This window comes from Octopus sinensis, linkage group LG6, assembly GCF_006345805.1.
Source record: "Octopus sinensis linkage group LG6, ASM634580v1, whole genome shotgun sequence".
Taxonomy (NCBI): domain Eukaryota; kingdom Metazoa; phylum Mollusca; class Cephalopoda; order Octopoda; family Octopodidae; genus Octopus; species Octopus sinensis.
Window position 1 is genome coordinate 48,890,528 of NC_043002.1, and position 20,498 is coordinate 48,911,025.

The following is a 20,498-nucleotide window of genomic DNA, read 5'->3' on the forward strand; positions in this document are numbered from 1 at the left end:
ATAATATATATATATATATATATATATATATATATATATATATATATAAATTTTTGCTTCTCAGTCTTACGGCTCCGGGTTTTTGTCTCACTGCGTGACACCTTGGTCAGTATCTTCTACTATGGCTTCAGGACGATCAGAGTGGATTTGGTAGGCGGTAACTGAAAGATATCTCTCTTGTATGCATATATATATATATATATGCGTGTATGTGTGTGTATGCATGTATAAGTGTGTATGTGTGTGCGCAGCGCGTGTATTTGTGTCTGTCATTCGCCACCGCTTGACAACCGATAGCGTGTTTATATTCTGTTGACTTAGCGGTTTTGTAATAGGAACCGATAGAATAAAAAAGACTTCGGTCAATTCGATCGACTGAAATCCTTCAAGGCGGTGTGACAGTCTAATGACTGAAACGGGTAAAAGATAAAAGATACACATGAATATATATTTAAAGTTATATTTTTTTTTATTGATCAGCGAGGAAATAATCTGTGTTCGCTTGAACTGCTAAAATAGCAGTCAAATTTTCCCGAATACACGTATATTGGATGAAATAGTCCCAAATGGTCACCGAACAAAAAAGATGGTTATGGCTTGAATGTGTTTGATCACGGAATTGTTCGATTAAGGTTGACACGATTTTAAACAACAACTAGAATAACTAAACTTTTGTTTATGGTTTGAATGAGAGAAAAAAAAAGGGGGAGGAGAGAAAAATAAGAGAAAGAGAAAGGAGGAGAAAAGGCAAGAAAGAAAGAGAGAGAGGGGGAGAGCAAGAAAGGTGGAGGATGAATGAGAGTGATAGAAAGAGTACAAAAACAGTGAGGGTATCAGGACGTTTTATCGTCTGTAATTGAAAAAGTAAAATATAGAGCAATTAATTATTCACTCACCATGAGTGTTTAAAACGGTCATCAAGTAGGGTGGTAGGCGGCATCGTCAACATCGGATACATCATTGAAAGGTCCTTGGCCAAATTGGTAAACACCGGCACCACGTGTTTAGTTATATAGTGTTTGGGTTAAACTTTCAGTGTCTTAGACCCCGAAAGAATGTTCGCGGGCAAGCTTTCAGTTCTTCGAGATGTTGAGATAGAATATTATTGTCATCTAAATTCAAGGTTGTGGGAATAGATTCAATGGAGTGCCGATCAACAGCTATCGTTACCCATAAGGAGGCATGGACATCGTGTCAATGATTATTTTATAGAAGAGAAACCGAGTAATATCATTTGTGTATAACAAATTTCATATATACAATTATACAATGTATATATTGATCACCACTATATATATATATATATATATATATAGCGAGCTAGTTAGTATTACACTGCAAATATTAGTAACATTACATTGCAAATATGAAAATTGTATGGAAGAAGCTTTGTGTACAAATATTTGTAGACGAAAGTTGCTTCTTCGGTAAGTTGTGTGGTGAACCAAATTAATATTTATATATATTTTAATAAAGTGAATCAATTCAACCAAAGAAACAACCAAGCTCCCTCGTTAAAGAGATGATTCTACAGATAGCTCTTTATCAAAATAGTTTGCTCGAATCTCAAAGTAAAACACGTTACTAATATTTTTTTACTATAAAAAGATTTCAAAATCCGACTAAAATACTAATTATATATAACAATAAGCATTTCGTCTTTCAATCTTTCATTTTTCACTCATATATGTTCCTTCGTATTTCTTTTCAGTTGTTTTGTTTATCTACAAATCATTAATTTTACAAACATTTATGTTTCCTCTCCAAAGATTGTTCACTTCCCATCTTCTTTCTCTCCAGCTACGATGTTTGTTAGTACCACCCTCTTTTATATGTCCCACCTCTTTTATCGTAGTTTCTCTCCCACCTTCTGTAAAAGTTGCTCGCTAGCTAACTCAACATTCAGAAAGTTTTTAGAGAGATTCTCGACAAACACTATTCTTTTTTATCCTCTTTACAGCTACCACAATTTTATAGCAGATTATTTATGAAAGTGAATTATTTTTTAAGTATCTAAAAGACAAGCGACAATCTGTAAACGTCTTGCGTCCTGAACGCAATGCTTCAGTTTGTTGTTAAACAGTAAAGACAGCCCACTCAACTAGAATGAACCAATCGCAAGCACATATTCAGGTCGTAACGACATTTGAGGAGATTTCACGGGCTTCTTCTTTATGACACCGAGTATGAATGAATGAATGAATGAACGTATAGTATAATTACAATGAAAATAGCCCTTTGTATTAAACGATATCATAAACAAGAAGAACGGCCGGTGTTAAACCATTTATTAGCGTTGACATATTTTATGTACTTAGTCGTTCGTTATTAAATGGAGGAAATTAGCTATTAATAACTGAGTAACCTTTGTGTAGCGTAATTTATTAAGTGTTGTGAAGAATGGTGATAGTTCGCTTATTTAAATGATTTCGTGTTTTAGTTATTTCGATTATCGAAGCAGTCGTATTTAGCACTTTGAAATTTAGTTTCATGCTTAAACTTCGTGAAGACAATGTGGGTTGGTTGCTGGGGTGTTTTGGCTCATGGTTGTTTTGTACAGGAATGAGTATTAAGAACTTGGGTTACGCTAAGTTTCGAGAGACTGGGGTTGGGAAGGTTGGACAAGGCGTTATAAGCCATTCCCTCTGCGTCAGTTGAACAGTAATGGAACGCTGTCCCTCTGCGCACATTCTATGACTAGTTAGGTCAAGGGTTCGATTCTCGGATCAGATAGCATGGTGAGCTGGCAGAATCGTAGCCGTAATGAGTAGCCGTATTTCGTCTGCCATTACGTTCTGAGTTCAAATCCCGCCGAAGTCGACTTTGCCTTTCATCCTTTCGGGGTCGATAAATTAAGTACCAGTTACGCACTGGGGTCGATGTAATTGACTCAATTCGTTTGTCTGTCCTTGTTTGTCCCCTCTATGTTTAGCCCCTTGTGGGTAATAAAGAAACATATGTCTGAGTAAGTCACTTCATTTCATGTTGTTCCAGTTTTACTCAGCATCAAATAAGATCCAGTCGCAGCAGTGAGTTAACCTGTGATGGACTAGTGTCCCGTTCAGGAGACATTCTTACAACTCTCAGACACTTAAACGCATTGGAACTCTTGATAAACTCCCGACCCGACATTTTCACTCTCTTCCTTAAGTTTCACTTTTCTTTATTACCTTGCACCCCTCCTCCTCCTCCAGTTTTATTTTCGCAATTTTCCGAAAGAAATACGAATTTTTGAATGGAATTTTGTGAAGATACGTTTCCGAGAGTGTAAATTACGACTACGTTGATAACATTGAAAAGAACAAAAGAAAAAGGGAAGAAGTTACGGATCATTCTTCTCTCTCTCTCTCCTCTCTCTCTCTCTCTCTCTCTCTCTCTCTCTCTCTCTCTCTCTCCGACTTTGTTTCATCATAACTTTCTTTAAAATGCATATTATTAGATGACATTTAGCAGAAATATATCACCGAGAATGTAGATTATGGTAATGTTGATGTTTTAAACACAGAAAATCTGATAAATACGTAAAAATTTGCTAAAGCTACGGGCTTGAACGTGAGGTTAAAAAGCTCGCTTTGCAACCAAGTGATTTCGGGTTCAGTTCCACGGCGTAGCGACTTGGGCAAGAGTCTTCTACTCTAGCTCCGAGATAACCAATAGCGTGTGAGCGAATTTAGTAGCGTGTGAGTGTGTGCAATGTGTGTGTGTGTGTGGGGGGGGGGTCGTGCATGCGTGTGTCTTTGTATTTGTTTCCATTCCTTCGCTTCATAAGCACTGCTGGTTTGTTGATGTCATTAGTAACTTAGCAGGTCGGCTAAAATATCCGATTTTAGCAGGGATAAAAAAAAAAACAGAATGTGCTAGGGTCGATTTGTTCGAATAAACACTTTCAAAGTTGTGCTTCTGTATAGATGCAGTTGCAGACCAATAACTGAAGCGAGTAAAAGATAAAAGATAACACACACACACACAAGAGAGAGAGAGAGAGAGAGAGAGAGAGAGAGAGAGAAGAGAGAGAAAGAAAGAAAGGAAGGAAGAAAGAAAGAAAGAAAGGAAGGAAGAAAGAAGAAAGAAAGAAAGAAAGAAAGAAAGAAAGAAAGAGAGAAAGAGAGAAAAGAAAAAAGAATTAGTGGTACCAAAGTGAGAGTGGGGAGGGGAAAGAAAGATCCGAAACTCCTCCGAAATGGTTTTTTTTTTTTTTTTTTTTGGTAAATTTTTATCCCCACATGTGTATTCCACATCCTTGAAAACGTTATTTTTGGAAAATTTCATTAGTAGATACTTTTCAGAAAGTTATGAGGAAACGAAGTCGGTGAGTGTTATGGACGGCGTACTTTATTTTGCGCGCGCGTGTGTGTATGTATGTATGTATGTATGTTATGATCTTTTACTTGTTTCAGTCATTGGACTGAGACACTCTCTTCAAGGGTTTAGTTGAAAAAAATCGATCATTGTAAGTTCGGTACTTATTTTAATGTTGCTTTTTGCTAACCACTAAGTTGGGGGGAATGCAAACAAACCAACAGCACTCGTCAAGAAGTATCAAGAGACAAACACAAAAAACCAAACATACATACATAGGCGCAGGAGTGGCTGTGTGGTAAGTAGCTTGCTAACCAACCACATGGTTGCGGGCATCTTGGGCAAGTGTCTTCTGCTATAGCCCCGGGCCGACCAATGCCTTGTGAGTGGATTTGGGAGACGGAAACTGAAAGAAGCCTGTCGTATATATATATATATTAATATATATATATATATATATATATATATATATATATATATGTGTGTTGTGTGTGTGTGTGTGCTTGTTGTCTGTGTTCGTCCCCCTAGCATTGCTTGACAACCGATGCTGTGTGTTTACTAGCGGTTTGGCAAAAGAGACCAATAGAATAAGTACTGGGCTTACAAAGAATAAGTCCCAGGGTCGATTTGATCGACTAAAGGCGGTGCTCCAGCATGGCCGCAGTTAAATGACTGAAACAAGTAAAAGAGTAAGAGTATACATATATGTGTGTGTGCATTTATGTTTGTGTGTGTGTGTGTGTGGTGTGTGTGTGTGTGAATACATTAACACACATACACACAGAGGTAGACAGACAGACACAGAAATAGACTGGCAGATAGATAGATAGATAGATAGACAGATAGATAGATAGATAGATAGATAAGCTAGTATGTATTGGGTGGCTTTTAAGCTGGCTCCTGTGGAAGGCTCTTCATTAGGCTTCGGGTCCAATAATGACATTTCATGCATTGAGTACATATTGAATTTTATTAAAGTTGACCAATATTTTTCAAGCAATGAACAATTTTCATCAAAACAATGATATAATTTGTCGACTTGGAACTTGTTGCAAAGCTACACGATAAACAACATTTTTTGTCTTCCCATTCAGGGGTCAGTACAATTTTTTTTTCCTATCTAACCTCTTTCTTTCTCTCTCTTTCTGTCTGCCTTCGCCACCGCCCTCATCGTCTCTGTGCCTACTATTACTCTCACCCCATCATGAGGAATAGTAGGTGTGTCATTAAATAGTGAGTGAGGGGTCCAAGTGTGACACACTGACACACAAATTAGTTTTCGCATTATATATATATATATATATACACGCGCGCGCATGCATATAATGTATCTTGTGCGTACAAAGAGATGTACAGCTCCACGTAGATTATCATATTCCAGTCTTCTTCCAGTATAGTGGTTAAGCAACTCCCATACAAAGTAGTATTACTAGTTATGAAATACGGAGCAAGTGTAGGAGAAATTAAGAATAAAGCACGAGTTTATATTATTATTATTATTATTTGTCCCTACGTATGTTTCACCATTATATTTGTTTGAAACCCTGCATTGGGTTTTCCAAATGCATTTGGATGCTTAGCCAGAACGGATAACCAGAGAACACTTTATTACATTAAGTTAGAGAAATACCTCGAAACTTATCCAACTCATGACATTAGTTCTCTGTGAATCAATGCGATAAAGTGTTGTCTGATGATTCGTTCTAGTTAAGCATCCAAATTCACTTGGAACACCAGATGCAGGGTTCCAAACAACCATAATAGTGAAACGTACACGAGAACTAATAATGTAAACTTGTTTTTATCTTAATTCCTATTAAGTCTATAATCATATATAAATATATACAGCTACAATGAAGGGTACTGCGAAAAGTACCAACATGCTAGAAGTAGACGCCAAAACGGCTCTAAACCACTTAAATTACTCATATGCACATGTGAAAGCGGGGAAATGAGCAAACATAGAAGATTAGTGTACTTTTTGTGAATAAAATTCACAAGTAATAAACGTATTATTATCTGTTTATTACTTTCTTATTTTCTTACTCTTCTACTTGTTTCAGTCATTTGACTGCGGCCATGCTGGAGCACTGCTTTTAGTCAAATAAATCGCCCCAGGACTTATTCTTTGTAAGCCTAGTACTCATTCTATCAGTCTGTTTTGCCAAACTTCTAAGATATAGAGACATAAGCGTCCCAACATCGATCGTCAAGCGATGTTGGGGGTCAAACACAGACAGTAAATAAAAGCCTGAGATATCGATGGGGTTCACAAGATCTATTTATTCCTAAAACATTAGATGAAGCTGATCCAAAGAATAAAAACAAAAGAGAGAAATCAAATGATGATAAACCTATTTGAGAATTGAGCACACATCATCCCAGCAGTGCTAAAGTACATTATCATTTGACAAGGTCACCTTTGCCTTTCCATCATCTGGGATCAATTATACAAAGTACCCATCAAGTACTGGGATTGATGGAAGTGGCTAAACCCTTCTTCTCAAAACTGTTGGCGTTATGCCTGAAACAGAAACCATTATTAAATTGGCTTTTTACTTGTCTTCATCATGGTTCACTAAGTGGGCAATTGATCACATAGAAGACAATAGTGCAGGCATGAGTGTTATGCTTAAGACACTTGCTTTGCAATTGCAGCCATGTAGTTTCAGGTTCAAACTCACTGGGCAGGATCTTGGGAAGCCATCTTCTACTATAGCCCTGAACTGACCAATGCATTGTGAGTGAGTTTGGTTGGTAGAAACTGGAAACTGTATAGAAGCTTGTTGAATGATTTCTCTCTCTCTCTCTCTCTCTCTCTCTCTCTCTCTCTACCTGTCTTTATATGTATATATATGGCAGTCTGTTGGTTATGATGACTAGGGTTCCAGTTGATCTGATCAATGGAACAGCCTGCTAGTAAAATTAACATGCAAGTGGCTGAGCACTCCACAAACATGCATATCCTTAATGTAGCTTTCAGGGAAATTTGACATGACACAGAATGTGACAAAGCTGGCCCTTTGAAATACAGGCACTACTCACTTTTGCCAGCTGATTTGTCTGGAGCAATGTGAAATAAAGTATTTTGTTCAAGGAAAACAAAGTGCAGCTGGGAATTGAACTTGTGACCTTATGATCATGAGCCAAATACCCTAACCACATACACGTGTATGTGTGTGTGTGTGTGTGTATGTTTCTGTGTTCATTTGCCTTCACATTACTTGATGGTTGTAAACATACATGACCATCTTAAAAATGAGGTTATTCATATCCAGTCTTCTGTGAAAAGCATGCCTGGCTATCGGAAAATATTACCTAGTTTGGAAACAGGTGAGGGTTGGTGACAGGAAGGATATCCAGTTGTAATAGACAAAGCTGCCTCAACAAATTTCATATGACCTATACAAGCATGGTAATGTGAAAACTAAAAGGTGGTGATGATGATGAGGCATAGAGAGATCAGTGAGCTGGTTACAAGAATGAAACCTCACACATGCTCCAAATGTTAATCTCTGTAAAAGAGATGGAGAAATTTTCCAAATGTATAGAGCTGGAATTAAAAATAATCATATGTTGGGGTTTGAAAACAGAAACAAATCCTTATAAATAATGATATCAGAACGATAACAAAACAAAAAAAAAAGACAAAAAAATGCAGACAAATACATAACCACAACCCACAGATATGCATAACATACAGAAAATAGCACTGCTTGGCACTGAACGTGTATTATACAGAGCACTTTCAATACAATAATAAAAAAAGGTCTCCAGAATCAAAAACTGCACACATCCATGAATTTCAGAGCTGCTCTTGCTAATGCGGTGAAAGTATGCAATTATAAAATAACTGACTACTACTACTACCTTACTACTGCTGCTGCTGCTACTGCTACTACTACTACTACTACTACTACTACTACTACTACTACTACTACTACCACTGCTACTACTACTACTACTACTACTACTACTACTAATAATAATAATAATGTTTTCAAAGTTGGGCACAAGGCCAGCTATTTCGGTGAGGGAGTATGTCGATTAAATCAACCCCAGTGCTCATCTGGTACTTAATTTATCGATCACAAAAGGATGAAAGGCAAAGTCAACCTCAGCAGAATTTGAACTCAGGATGTAAAGACAGATGAAATACTGCTAAGCATTTTTTCTTGATGTGCTAGCATTTCTACAAATTCTTTCAAATTTTGGCACAAAGCCACTTTATTCTTCTTTCTACTATAGGCACAATGGCTCAATTGGTACTTATTTTATTCACTCCAAAAGGATGAAAGCAAAGTTGTCCTCAACTTCTTAAACCTAGTATTTACTGTATCAGTCTCTTTTACTGAACAGCTAAGTTATGGGAATGTAAACACACCAACACCAGTTGTCAAGTGGTGGCAGGGGACAAACACAAAGACACACATACATACATACATACATACATAAATACATACATACATACATACATACATACATACATACATGCATACATATACATACATATGTATATATGCATACATATATATATATATATGTATGTATACATATATACATATGTATACATACATATACACACACACGCACATTATATTTTCAATGGGCTTCTTTCAGTTTCCATCAACTGAACTCACTCATAAGGCTTGAGGTTATAGTGGAGGACATTTTCCAAAGGTGCCATCCATGCAGTGGGACTGAACCTGGAACCATATGGTTGGGAAGCAAGCTTCTAACCACACAGCCATGCCTGCATCTATCTAAACAAAACTTTAACAAAATACTCCCTTTTATTTTTTAAAATTAATCCTTCATCTGCTGTATTGGAGTAAAATACAGTAGAATTATTTCTGTTTGACATAAGATTTAAAATAAACTATAATTTGTGCTCAGTAGTTATTGAAGAATAAATTAATAAAAGAAAGAAAAAAAATGGAAGATGTGATACATTTGAGTTCAGATACATTTAGTATTACCATTCAAAATAATTTAGAAATCAGAGTGTTTCTAGATTAAATATTGAATAAGTTTTCAATTTTCTAATGCATAAAATTATTGCCAGTTTTAGCAAGACAATGAATTTGTTCTAGAACTTTTGGCCTTAAGGGCTGATGCACCCCAGGACTAACAACAATGTATTTTACCAGTCTTTTTTCATAAAAAATAACATTAAACTTGAATTATATTCTTTTTTTTAATTTTTATTTTAAACCATTTTTTAAAAAAAATGTATTCTGTGTATCTCAAAATAGCAACCTTCCGCCTGGAAAATGTTCATCTAGGTGGAAATATTTGTCTAGAGACAATTCAATGGAATTTTATTTCATCAACTATATCAAGTAGAGTGGAAACTGAAGAACAAACAAATTGCACTATAGGGAGTAGTGGTGGAGAGGGAAAGTGAGAGAGAAAGAGAAAAAAGGGTTAGAGAAAGAGAAGTAAAGAAAAAGGAGAATATGAATACACATAGTGATGTTAACAAAGAACTGGAGCAAAATTTGACCGGAATATTCTTGATTTAAAAAAATTTTTTATACATAGATAAATGAATCCCTTCCCTAACAGAAAAGTATAATACGTTTAAGAAAACATAATATTCATTGAGTAAAAAAACAAAAAGAAAAAAAACAAATAAATTTTGAATACTAGAACCAGAAAATTTTCTTGGTAAATTTTTATTTACAGATTACACGTAGCAAGCATTTGAGAAAAAGCTAAAATCTGAAATATATTAATGTATATGTTTTACATAATTTATTTACATAATATGCTTAACATATAGTTAAGTAGAGTTTGAAATATTAATGTATATTTTTACATGAGTATGCTAAATTAAAGGCAATTTTTCTTCCTTTGTACTTCAAAATAATTGCAAGGTTTTAATTAATAATTAGTTGGTTGTAAAATTGATTGAATAAAATTCTACCAGTTAGAGTTTTCACATTTTGCATAAATCCACAGAGATTCTATTTGAATTTAATCAATGTTAATGATTTCTCCACTAAGCAAACATGGCTGTGTGGCTAAGAAACTTACTTTGCAACAACATGTCTTTAAGTTCAGTCCCATGACGCAACATCTAGGGGAAGTGTTTTCTACTCCAGCCATGGCCTGAATTTGTTTGGCGGAAACTGTGGGCAAGCCCATCACACACACATTGCCTACAGTTTGACTCTTTACCTGCTCGACCTTTTCATTCCTTTCAGTCTGGGGGAGGGTAATGTAGGTAATGCTATTTGAAACAGGTTTGTTGTCCACAAAATATTCGTTGAGAGTCAACTACAGCTATCTCCCCTGTTGAATGTTCTAGAACATTCCAAGCAAACATTGGTTAGCTCCCCCTTTGCTAGCATACAAGGGTGTTAGAAGCATATTGCCTACTTAAAAGTGTATTCCAATTCCAGTGTTGCATGTCCGACCCATTTAAAAGTACCCTTGATGCATCAGGCGCTATGATATGCTTGAGAAGACCTGTTGAGTCAAGTAAAACCAAAATCATAGCTGTGGCCAGTACCCCCTGACTGGCTCTCGTTTCGGTGTCACATAAAAGACATCATCTGAATGTGGTTGATACCAGTGCCCCCTGACTGGCTCCTGTGCTGGTAGCATGTAAAAAGCACCATCTGAATGTGGTTGATGCCTAGTCTGCCTGACTGAATCCTGTGCTATTGGCATGTAAAAAGCACCATCTGAATGTGGCCAATGCCAGTGCCTCCTGACTGGCTCCCATGCCTGTGGCATGTATAAAGCACTATCTTAACGTGATCAATGCCAGGGCCACCTGACTGGCTTCTGTGCTGGTGGCATATAAAAAGCACCATCTGAAATGCCAGTGCCCTCTGACTGGCTCCTGTGCCAATGGCTTGTAAAAAGCACTCTCTGAACATGATCTATGCCAGGCTTGCCTGACTGGCTCCTGTGCCGGTGGCATGTAAAAAGCACCCACTACACCCTTGAAGTGGTTGGTGTTAGGAAAGGCATCCAGCTGTATAAACATTGCCAGATCACATTGGAACCTAGTGGAGCTGATGGCTTTCTAGACCTCAGTCAAACCGTCCAACCCATGCCAACATGGAAAATGGACGTTAAACGATGATGATGATATGTACACACACAAACACACATACACACAAACATGCACACACATGGACGGGCTTCTTTCAATTTCCATCGTCGATGCCTCCACCAAATTTGGAGGTGGTCTAACAAATGGGACCTGTGTCTGAACGTGTCAAAGTGCTGTCATCTGCCTGTTGGCTCTCCTCCTGCAACTCAACTTGATTTCAAGCCGGGTCGTCTGCTGCTGGAGAGGACCGTTCAGGTAAAGGACCTGGGTATCTTGGTGGATTCCTCCTTTTCGCCTTCGGCCCAGTGTGTCCATGCTGCCAACAAAGCACGCGGAATTCTGTTCTTGATTCGATGGTCATTCGGAATGCTCACAGCAGCCATATTCCTACCACTCTATGTCACACTGGTGAGACCCATATTGGAGTACGGGATTCAAGTCTCTTCTCCTTATCTCCTCAAAGACATACAGCATCTCGAAAGAGTCCAGAAGCTGGCTACCCGCATGGTTCATGGTCTCAAAAATTTGTCCTATGAAGAAAGGCTGAGGACGCTCGACCTTTATTCTCTAGAAAAACGCCGCCGCCGTGGTGATCTCATTCTCGCCCACAACATCATAAGCGGAAAGTGTAACCTCTCGAAAGAGCTGTTCTTCATTCCTGCTCCAGAGCGTCGGCTGCAGGGTCATTCTGAAAAGCTCTACCTGCGACGATTTCATCTCAATCGAAGGAGAAGAGCTTTCTCCGTCCGGGTTGCGGATCCGTGGAACAAGCTGCCAGACGAGATGGTGAAGATGCCGACGACCACTTTGTTCAAAGCCTCCCTTGACCTCAAGTGGCTTGAACTCTTTACATGAACACCACCCTGTACTTAACTCCATGTCCCACTACATGGCCTTGCTATTTGCTTTTGAGCCAAATTAACTAACTAACTAACTAACTATCAAATCCACTCACATGGCTTTGGTCATCCTAGAGCTATAGTAGAAAACACTCATCCAAGGTTCCACGCAGTGAAACTGAGCCCAAAACCATATGGTTGGGAAGCAAACTTAACTATAGAGCTACAGCATATTATTTCTTTAACTCTTTAGCATTCAGACTATTATGTCAAATGTAATGCTTATCTTATTTCTTTACTGCCCACAAGGGGCTACATACAGAGGGGACAAACAAGGACAGACAAATGGATTCAGTCAATTATATCGACTCCAGTGCATAACTGGTACTTATTTAATCAAGCCTGAAAGGATAAAAGGTGAAGTTGACCTCGGCGGAATTTGAACTCAGAACGTAACGGCAGACGAAATACCGCTAAGCATTTTGCCCGGCATGCTAACATTTCTGCCAGCTCGCCGCCTTAATGCTTATCTATTCACATTGTTTTAAATTAATTGTAGGTTAGGTGTGGGAGCCCAAACAGAATATTTGGGCCAAATATGTGGCTGGTTTAAATGCTAAAAGGATAAACTAATTTAGGGAGCAAATCCTTTTTATGCAAAACTTAAAATGGAATAACTTCATAGAATGTTATTATTTGATTCTTGTTTACATCTGCTTTATTGTCAGGTTTTCATGTCAACATGGGTGGCATGGCCTTCAAGTTTGGGCTGGAGGATATGTTGTTGTTTAACTCCAAGTCAGCCCTGGTAGAGTATATTTACGATCAAATGCTTTCCAGCCATAGCCATCCTATGTGTTTCTTTTTATTTTTTCCCGGACAGTATATCATGGATTGCATTATCCAATACTTTTTAATTTTAAGATGGTAGCATGTGATCCTAGTGATATTTGGCTGTTATTTCTAACTTGTCAAGTCTTTCATTCTTCTGGAGTCATGATGATGGTGATATCATCATCATGATCATGATCACGATCATCATCCTCATATTAACGTCCACTATTCTATGTTTGCATGGGTTGGAAGGAGATTTCCATGGCCTTTTGCCAACCCTTGCCTGTTTCCAAGTAAGATAATATATCCCCATGGATAGATATAATTTTGCAGAATATTAGACCTGAATGCTATTCATTTACAACAACCAGTCAATGTCAAGACATGGAAACACAAACATACCACTCATATATTCATACATATGTATACACATATATATCCTTTATCTTTTACTTGTTAGAGCCATTAGACTGTTGCTATACTGAGGTACTTACGTTTTTAAGCCTGGTACTTATTTTATTAGCCTCTTTGGCTGGATTGCTAACTTATGAAGATGTAAGCACACCAACACTGGTTGTCAAGTGATAGTTGGGGACAAACACATACAAAGAGGTGGACACAAACGCACACACATACATACATATATATATATATATATATATATATCTATGTGTGTGTGTATATATATATATGTAATATATGTATATGATAGGCTTCTTTCAGTTTCCATCCTACGAAATCCACTCACAAAGCTTTGGTCGATTTGAGGCTATAGTAGAAATCAATTGTTCAAGGTGTCATGCAATGGGACTGAACCTAGAGCCATATGGTTTGGAAGCAAGTTTCTAACCAAACAGTCACACCTGCACCTATATATATATATATATATATATATATATAATATATATATATATATATATTATATATATATATATATATATATATATTATATAATATATATATATATATAATAATAAATATTAGGGAATGAATCCAAAATTACAGGGAAAAATCAGATTTAGGGTTAAATCCAATTTTATAGTAAAATATTATATAATATAATTCGAGACAAAACCACTATTTTAAAATCAAACAAGGAAAGACTTAATCAATACATAAAATTTTAATATAAATTAAATAAACCGCCACTACAATTGTTTCCTGTCTGCTACTGACATTCTTCAGGTGGATTTTCGATCTTCTAATCAGTATCAAATTATGATATGATATATATATATACTAGCAGTATCGCCCGGCGTTGCTCGGGTTTGTAAGGGAAATAACTATATAAGCATTTTTAGAGAGTTACTTCCCTTATAGATGCCAATTCGGGCTTTCTTAGCCATTTCTGTTTTGGTGTCTTCAAGCCATGAAGTCGTTGTTCTAAAAGAACGCTGGTCTCCTTGACAACGCTTTACAACGTTGATTTCCTTACACTCCCTTCCCCACAGCTTCACGAGGGAGGGAAGAAGGGGGAGAAGCAAACAGGTGCAGGTGTGACCATGGACGCCAACTCCGCCGCCATCGACACACGAAAAATTATGCATTAAAATGGAATAAAAAATGATGTTAAATTATTTTTAAAATCGTAGACTCATTGTAGACGCGCGCTAATACTCAGACGGGCTCGATATGAATCACGACTATAAGATACCCGAATTTGGTTAAACTGCACCGCAAAATGTGGGAGTAGTTAGGAATCTAAATCGAAGGGGACAGACACTCACACAACTACAGTTTTATATATATAGATATATATAATATATAGTATATACATACATATTGTATAATATAATATAATATAATATAATATAATATTATATATATATATATATATATAAGCATTATATCAGCCTGGGACTTTAGGATAAGACACCTGCCGAAGGAGTCTGACAGTGGGTTGAGCTTGAAAGTATGTGGTTGGAAAGCAAACTACTTAACGACACACCCACACTTGTGCTTATAAATGAAATATAACTGCAGTCAAGTACAGCCAACTCTCTTACAAGCAAGCATGGTAACGTGTATTATGATTTTACTAATAATTTTAGGTGCTTATTTAGCCTTGAGAAGACTTAGACACCCCGGTCATTCAAATCATCGGGGATGATAAAATATCCAGGATATAACAGATAGAGTGAGTGAGGGCTCCACCAGCACCTAGTAGGTACACATTACAGCTGAGAAGAGTGGAGGATAGGTGTATCTAAGAAAAGATTTTCTTATAGAAAAGATTTAAATGAGTTTATAAAGAACAGGATACACCTTTATTTACCTAATTTCTTATCAAAACCGTTGTTTATCTTTTTACTTTAAGATGCTTGTTATAATGTTAATATAGTTTTATCATTTGAATTCTGTATATAAATTTGAGTAATCCCTGTTGGCAACAAAAAAAAGCTAGGTTAGCAAGTACACTTCACCTCTAACCCTTTCCTCTATAATGGTATTTTTCTATAATAGCCTTAATTATTCATTCACCCATCCCATTCCTAACGAGCTGACATACGTCCTGGCCTGTTACTGACAACACTAGGTAAATACTCCAATCTCTCTATACACATAGAAATGGTTCAGGAAAGCAGAAAACTATAGAAAAATTGAAGATAGTCGAAATTACATGGCTGTATTCACTCAGAATGAACTGAGCGGAAAATTTTTAAAAATTGCATGAAATCTTTTGGAAACTGTAAAGAATTTAGATTTTTCAATGAATGAAATAAATCTTTATAGAAATAGAATCTTGAAAAATAAATAAATAAATAAATAAATAAATAAATAAAAATAAATAAATAAAAAGAACTCTTTGTAATTATTATTTATTTATTCTAGCTAACCTTCTGCATATTAAATTCACCCAACAAACCAGCCTGAATAACCAGCTGTTGTTCTTGTGCAATGGCAAATAAGGTGACTGTTCTTTGACATACCTCTTTGACATATCCCATGCTGAGATAAAGTTTGGCATGGAATAATTTGTTGGCATCTAAGATAATTGACCAGCATTGAAATTATTAATTGTTAGCTTTTTTCCCCTTTTTTTTTTAAAGAAAAATAACGACTGCAAAAGAACATAATAATATACAATAGTTGAAATTTTTGCAACACTATCATCATCACCATTAATACCAGCTACATCATCAATGAATCAATAAGGCCTCAATGTGGTTGTTTAATCGACCTGCTAGATAAAACAGTCAAATCTCCCTCCAAATTATACTGCCTTAAAATAGTGAAGGAAACATTGAATTGTGTGATAGTCATGGCTGGAATGCCTTTGAACATAGGTTTGCTCAATCAGTACTAGCCTGAGATTAGTCAACAATCACTTTATCATCATAATCCTTATCAGCTTCACTGTTATCACCATTACTGCCACATAATGATGATGATGATGACAATGGTGATGAAGGAGATGAATTAGCGGAATCATTGTCTTGAAAAAAAAAAATGCCTTGCAGTATTTTTACTACTTTTACCTTTTACTTGTTTCAGTCATTAGAGTGTGCCCATGCTGGGGCACTGCCTTGAAGAATTTTTAGTTGAATCTATCATTTTTTTTTGCCAAACTGTTAAGTTATGGGGATGCAAACACACCAACACCAGTTGTCATGTGGTAATGGGGAGACAAACACTGACACAAAGACACACACACACGCACACATGCACACTCACATACACGCACACATATACACGCATACATTTATATAATAGACTTCTTTCAGTTTCCATTTACCAAATCCCCTCACAAGGTTTTGGTTTATAATAAGAAAGTGAATTGAAAAAAACAAAACAAAACAAAAAGTCAGTTACCTTTGAGATAAAAAAAGAAAACAAAATGAAAACCGTTTCTTGTAAGCTGAGATAAGAAGCTATTTACTGTGTCACAAAGTTCACCTGATACTTCCATATTTTGTGGGATAATAATGATAATAATCATAATCATAATCCTTTCTACTATAGGCACAAAGCCTGAAGTTTTAATGGAAGAGGACTAGTCAAGCACATCTACCCCAGTGCTTGACTAGTACTTATTTCATCAACTCGAAAAGGACCAAAGATTAAGTCAACCTCAGCAGAATTTGAACTCACTATGTAAGGACAGATGAATTGCCACTAAAAAAAAAAAAAAAAAATAATAATAATAATAATAATAATAGTAATCCTTTCTACTGGCACAAAGCCTGAAATTTTTGGGGGTAGGCGCCAGTCAATTAGATTGACCCTAGTACACAACTGGTACTTAATTTATTGACCCAGAAAGGATGAAAGGCAAAGTTGACCTCAGCAGAATTTGAATTCAGGATGTAAAGACAGGCAAAATACCACAAAACATTTTGCCCGGCATGCTAACGATTCTGCCAGCTTGGCACCTTAATAATAATAATAATAATAATAATAATAATAATAATAATAATAATAATAATAATGCAGTACCTGCCCTGATGCAGTACCAGGCAGTGGCTCTCATGCCTTCTGATCTTAACTGATTGGAAGTGTTATCATGTACATTGTTTTGTCTTGGTATAAAAGATGGGCTACAGCAAATATTCTGCTCAATACCACAGATTTGCTTGTTAGTTGTTTGACCTTAACCAGTTGAGCATGTCCCTTAGTGGCTGACGATATGTGCATCTCTGATCACGAGCAGAAGTAGTGGGGGAGCATCATAGCCATGTGTTGAGAAGGATTCTTTGGGGTTTGAATAATTCACCTCTGGAAACATGGGTGTTTCGTTCAACGTCCTTAAATAACCCTTATTCAAGGACCTTTTGAGCGGGATGGGTTACTCGATCTGAAGAAAATTCTAACTGGGCTCCACCTGCAAGGTCATGTGCTGTTTATCTTGATATGAGATCACCATGTCGCGCACATATGGTTGTGATGCATGTGCCTGGTGTACCCTTATCAGACGGGTAGTCATGATGGGTATACTGGGCTTCGTATATTTTACCCCAGTGTCACTTTGATGGCATGCTCTGCTCGCTCACTCAATAATAATAATTATAATAATAATTATAATAATAATAGTAATAATAATAATAATAATAAGAAGAAGAAGAAGAAGAAAGTAACTCTCATCCCTATAGTTGTTGGGGCACTGGGAGCATTTTGAAATTTGTTGGAGAAATTGGGATTCACATGAAAGTAGATCATGCCTAGAAAATTGCTCTGTCGAGGACAGCAGGGATTTTGAGATCAGTACTTGGACATTAAGTATTGTGGAAAAAGACCCTAAGAGATCCTTGACAAAAGGTTGTTGTCTGCTCGTACAGAATTAGCTGGAGCAAGTGACATAAAGAGCTCTGAGAAGTGAAATGCAAATAATAACTTGTTATCATAGAGGTACTCAGCTTAGTAAAAAAAAGGAACAGAGAAATTTATAGACATGGTACCATGAAAACCATGCTTAAAAGAAATACAAAAACAAAAAAGATAATCCTAATGGGCACTTCACGCATTTTATGTAGAGCACTATCACAAAAGATTTAATAGAGCTATAGAATTTTTTATTGAGCTCTCATATGTACACTTTTTTTTTTAATAATCCAGTTCTGCACTTTGTGATATCATAGAATCATCAACTGCATTAAATGTGTTTAGAACATCATATCTGTTATCAACTTGTGGTGTCTGGGTAGTGCCCTGTGGATAATGTATAAACACAACAGATTTCAAGAAAAAAATTCCTTTTTCATAATAATAATAATAATGATAATAACAACAATAATAATAATAATAATAATAATAATAATAATAATAATAATAATAATAAAAATTGCTTACCCTTCCATGTTGTCTTCTCCTACATTCCAGTAGCTTGGGATAGGGTAGACCGACTTAACATCAGCTTCCTGAAGAAAACTAAACAAAATATGGCCTGAAAAACTTTAATACAAGGGTTTTTAAGAACATTTATATATAATCACTTAAAAATTTTTTGAATTCTTCTGTTGATATTATTAATATGATACCTTTTGTATGTCTTTCAGCATCATTAAGACTTCATTGGTTTTGAGTAAACCAAAGTATCCGATTTAGATTTATTTAATATATTCATTTAAAAAAAAAAATGGAAGGATGTGTGATTCGAGCAAGATTTGTCTGCTATTTCTAATTGCTTCTGCAGCCACATGGGGACCCCTAATTGTTGTCATTGCAGTCATCATTGTTGCTATCATCATGATTATAACCATCACAGGCAACCTCATCTTTATAATCATTTGTGAATTACGTGATTTACGACTGCTTGCTAAAATTGATTATTGAGTAGAATTGAATGATTATTTTCATAAAAGCACAGGTTATTGCTGTTGTTGTTGTTGTTATTGTTGTTGTTGTTGCCTCAATTTAGCCCCGATTAAAAAATTAAATGGCTTCCCGCTCTAACCATCCCAGCCAGTTAATATTCATCTATTTTTTAATCTTTTATTTTCATTTATTTATTTTTTCAGACAACATTTATGGGGCCAAATTATACAGTGTCTGCTGAAATTAAATGCTGAAATATATCTAGAGTGATATCATATATGCTTCTGATAAACTTATTTCTCATTGCTGACTAGTAATATATAGTCAATTGAATTGACTCTAGCACTCCTTATATCATTTTTTAGGTAATGACTTTAAAATTTGAGCATAACCATATTCTTATTATATTGTTACTATATTTCTGCTGAAATACAATGCTTTTGTTTTAATTAATTTCAAAAATAATGACATATTAAATATTATAAATTTGTCATTATCAAACTTGTGTTTAGAACATAAATTAGCATGACATTTTAAAGAAAGGTCTTAATTTACATTACTTTAAACGGGAAGTTTGTTTAATAGAACCAACTGCAGTCTTTGGCGGGTTGGTATCAAAAGAGTTTAAAAAAGATAAAAACAAAACTATATTCTGTAAGAAATTTACTCTTATATTTTATCAGTCTAATGTGTGTGTGTGTGTGTGTGTGTATTTAATTATTTTGTTTACCTATAAGTCATGCTCTAATTCACCTATGGATCTGGTGAATAGGACAAATCAAAAACTATTCCAATTGAAATGTAAGATATGTTGTGACTGTTAGATAAATAACTGCAGATGTGGTATGATGAATAATAAGTTGAGGAAAGTAAGTTAAATCTAGCCTTAACAAAAAGTTAATATATATACAGGAATTAACTGACGGCAGATATGATGCTGATGTAATTTGAGAGTTGCAATACTGCAGATCAGCACATCCGAGGATCAAAATGAGGATTCTTGTTGGAAAGTTTAATTAATGACTCCATCAATGCAATTTCTTTGACAAAATAGATATTTTGGGAAGATTCTGTTTCAATTTCAAACCCTAATTTTTGGTCTTATCTTCTTTTAGGATATTTTATTACCACACCATGATCAATGTTTCAAAGGGCGCAGCCTTTTCTCTTATCTTGTTGTCTGAAAGAAACATCTGTTTATTATT

General features: G+C 35.9%; 1 protein-coding gene across 2 annotated transcripts in view; it reads right to left on the reverse strand.

Annotated features, from left to right (window-relative positions):
• Positions 1-20,498, reverse strand: part of LOC115213084 (neuronal PAS domain-containing protein 3-like) — a 357,535-nt gene that overhangs the window by 148,213 nt on the left and 188,824 nt on the right. Inside the window, exon 3 of one of the 2 annotated variants that reach the window (XM_029782003.2) lies at positions 18,829-18,906. In XM_029782003.2, coding sequence (XP_029637863.1) covers positions 18,829-18,906 — 78 coding nt within the window. Of the gene's footprint in view, positions 1-896; positions 1,247-18,828; positions 18,907-20,498 lie in introns of those variants that run through there. The other variant, XM_036503882.1, reaches the window with a different exon arrangement.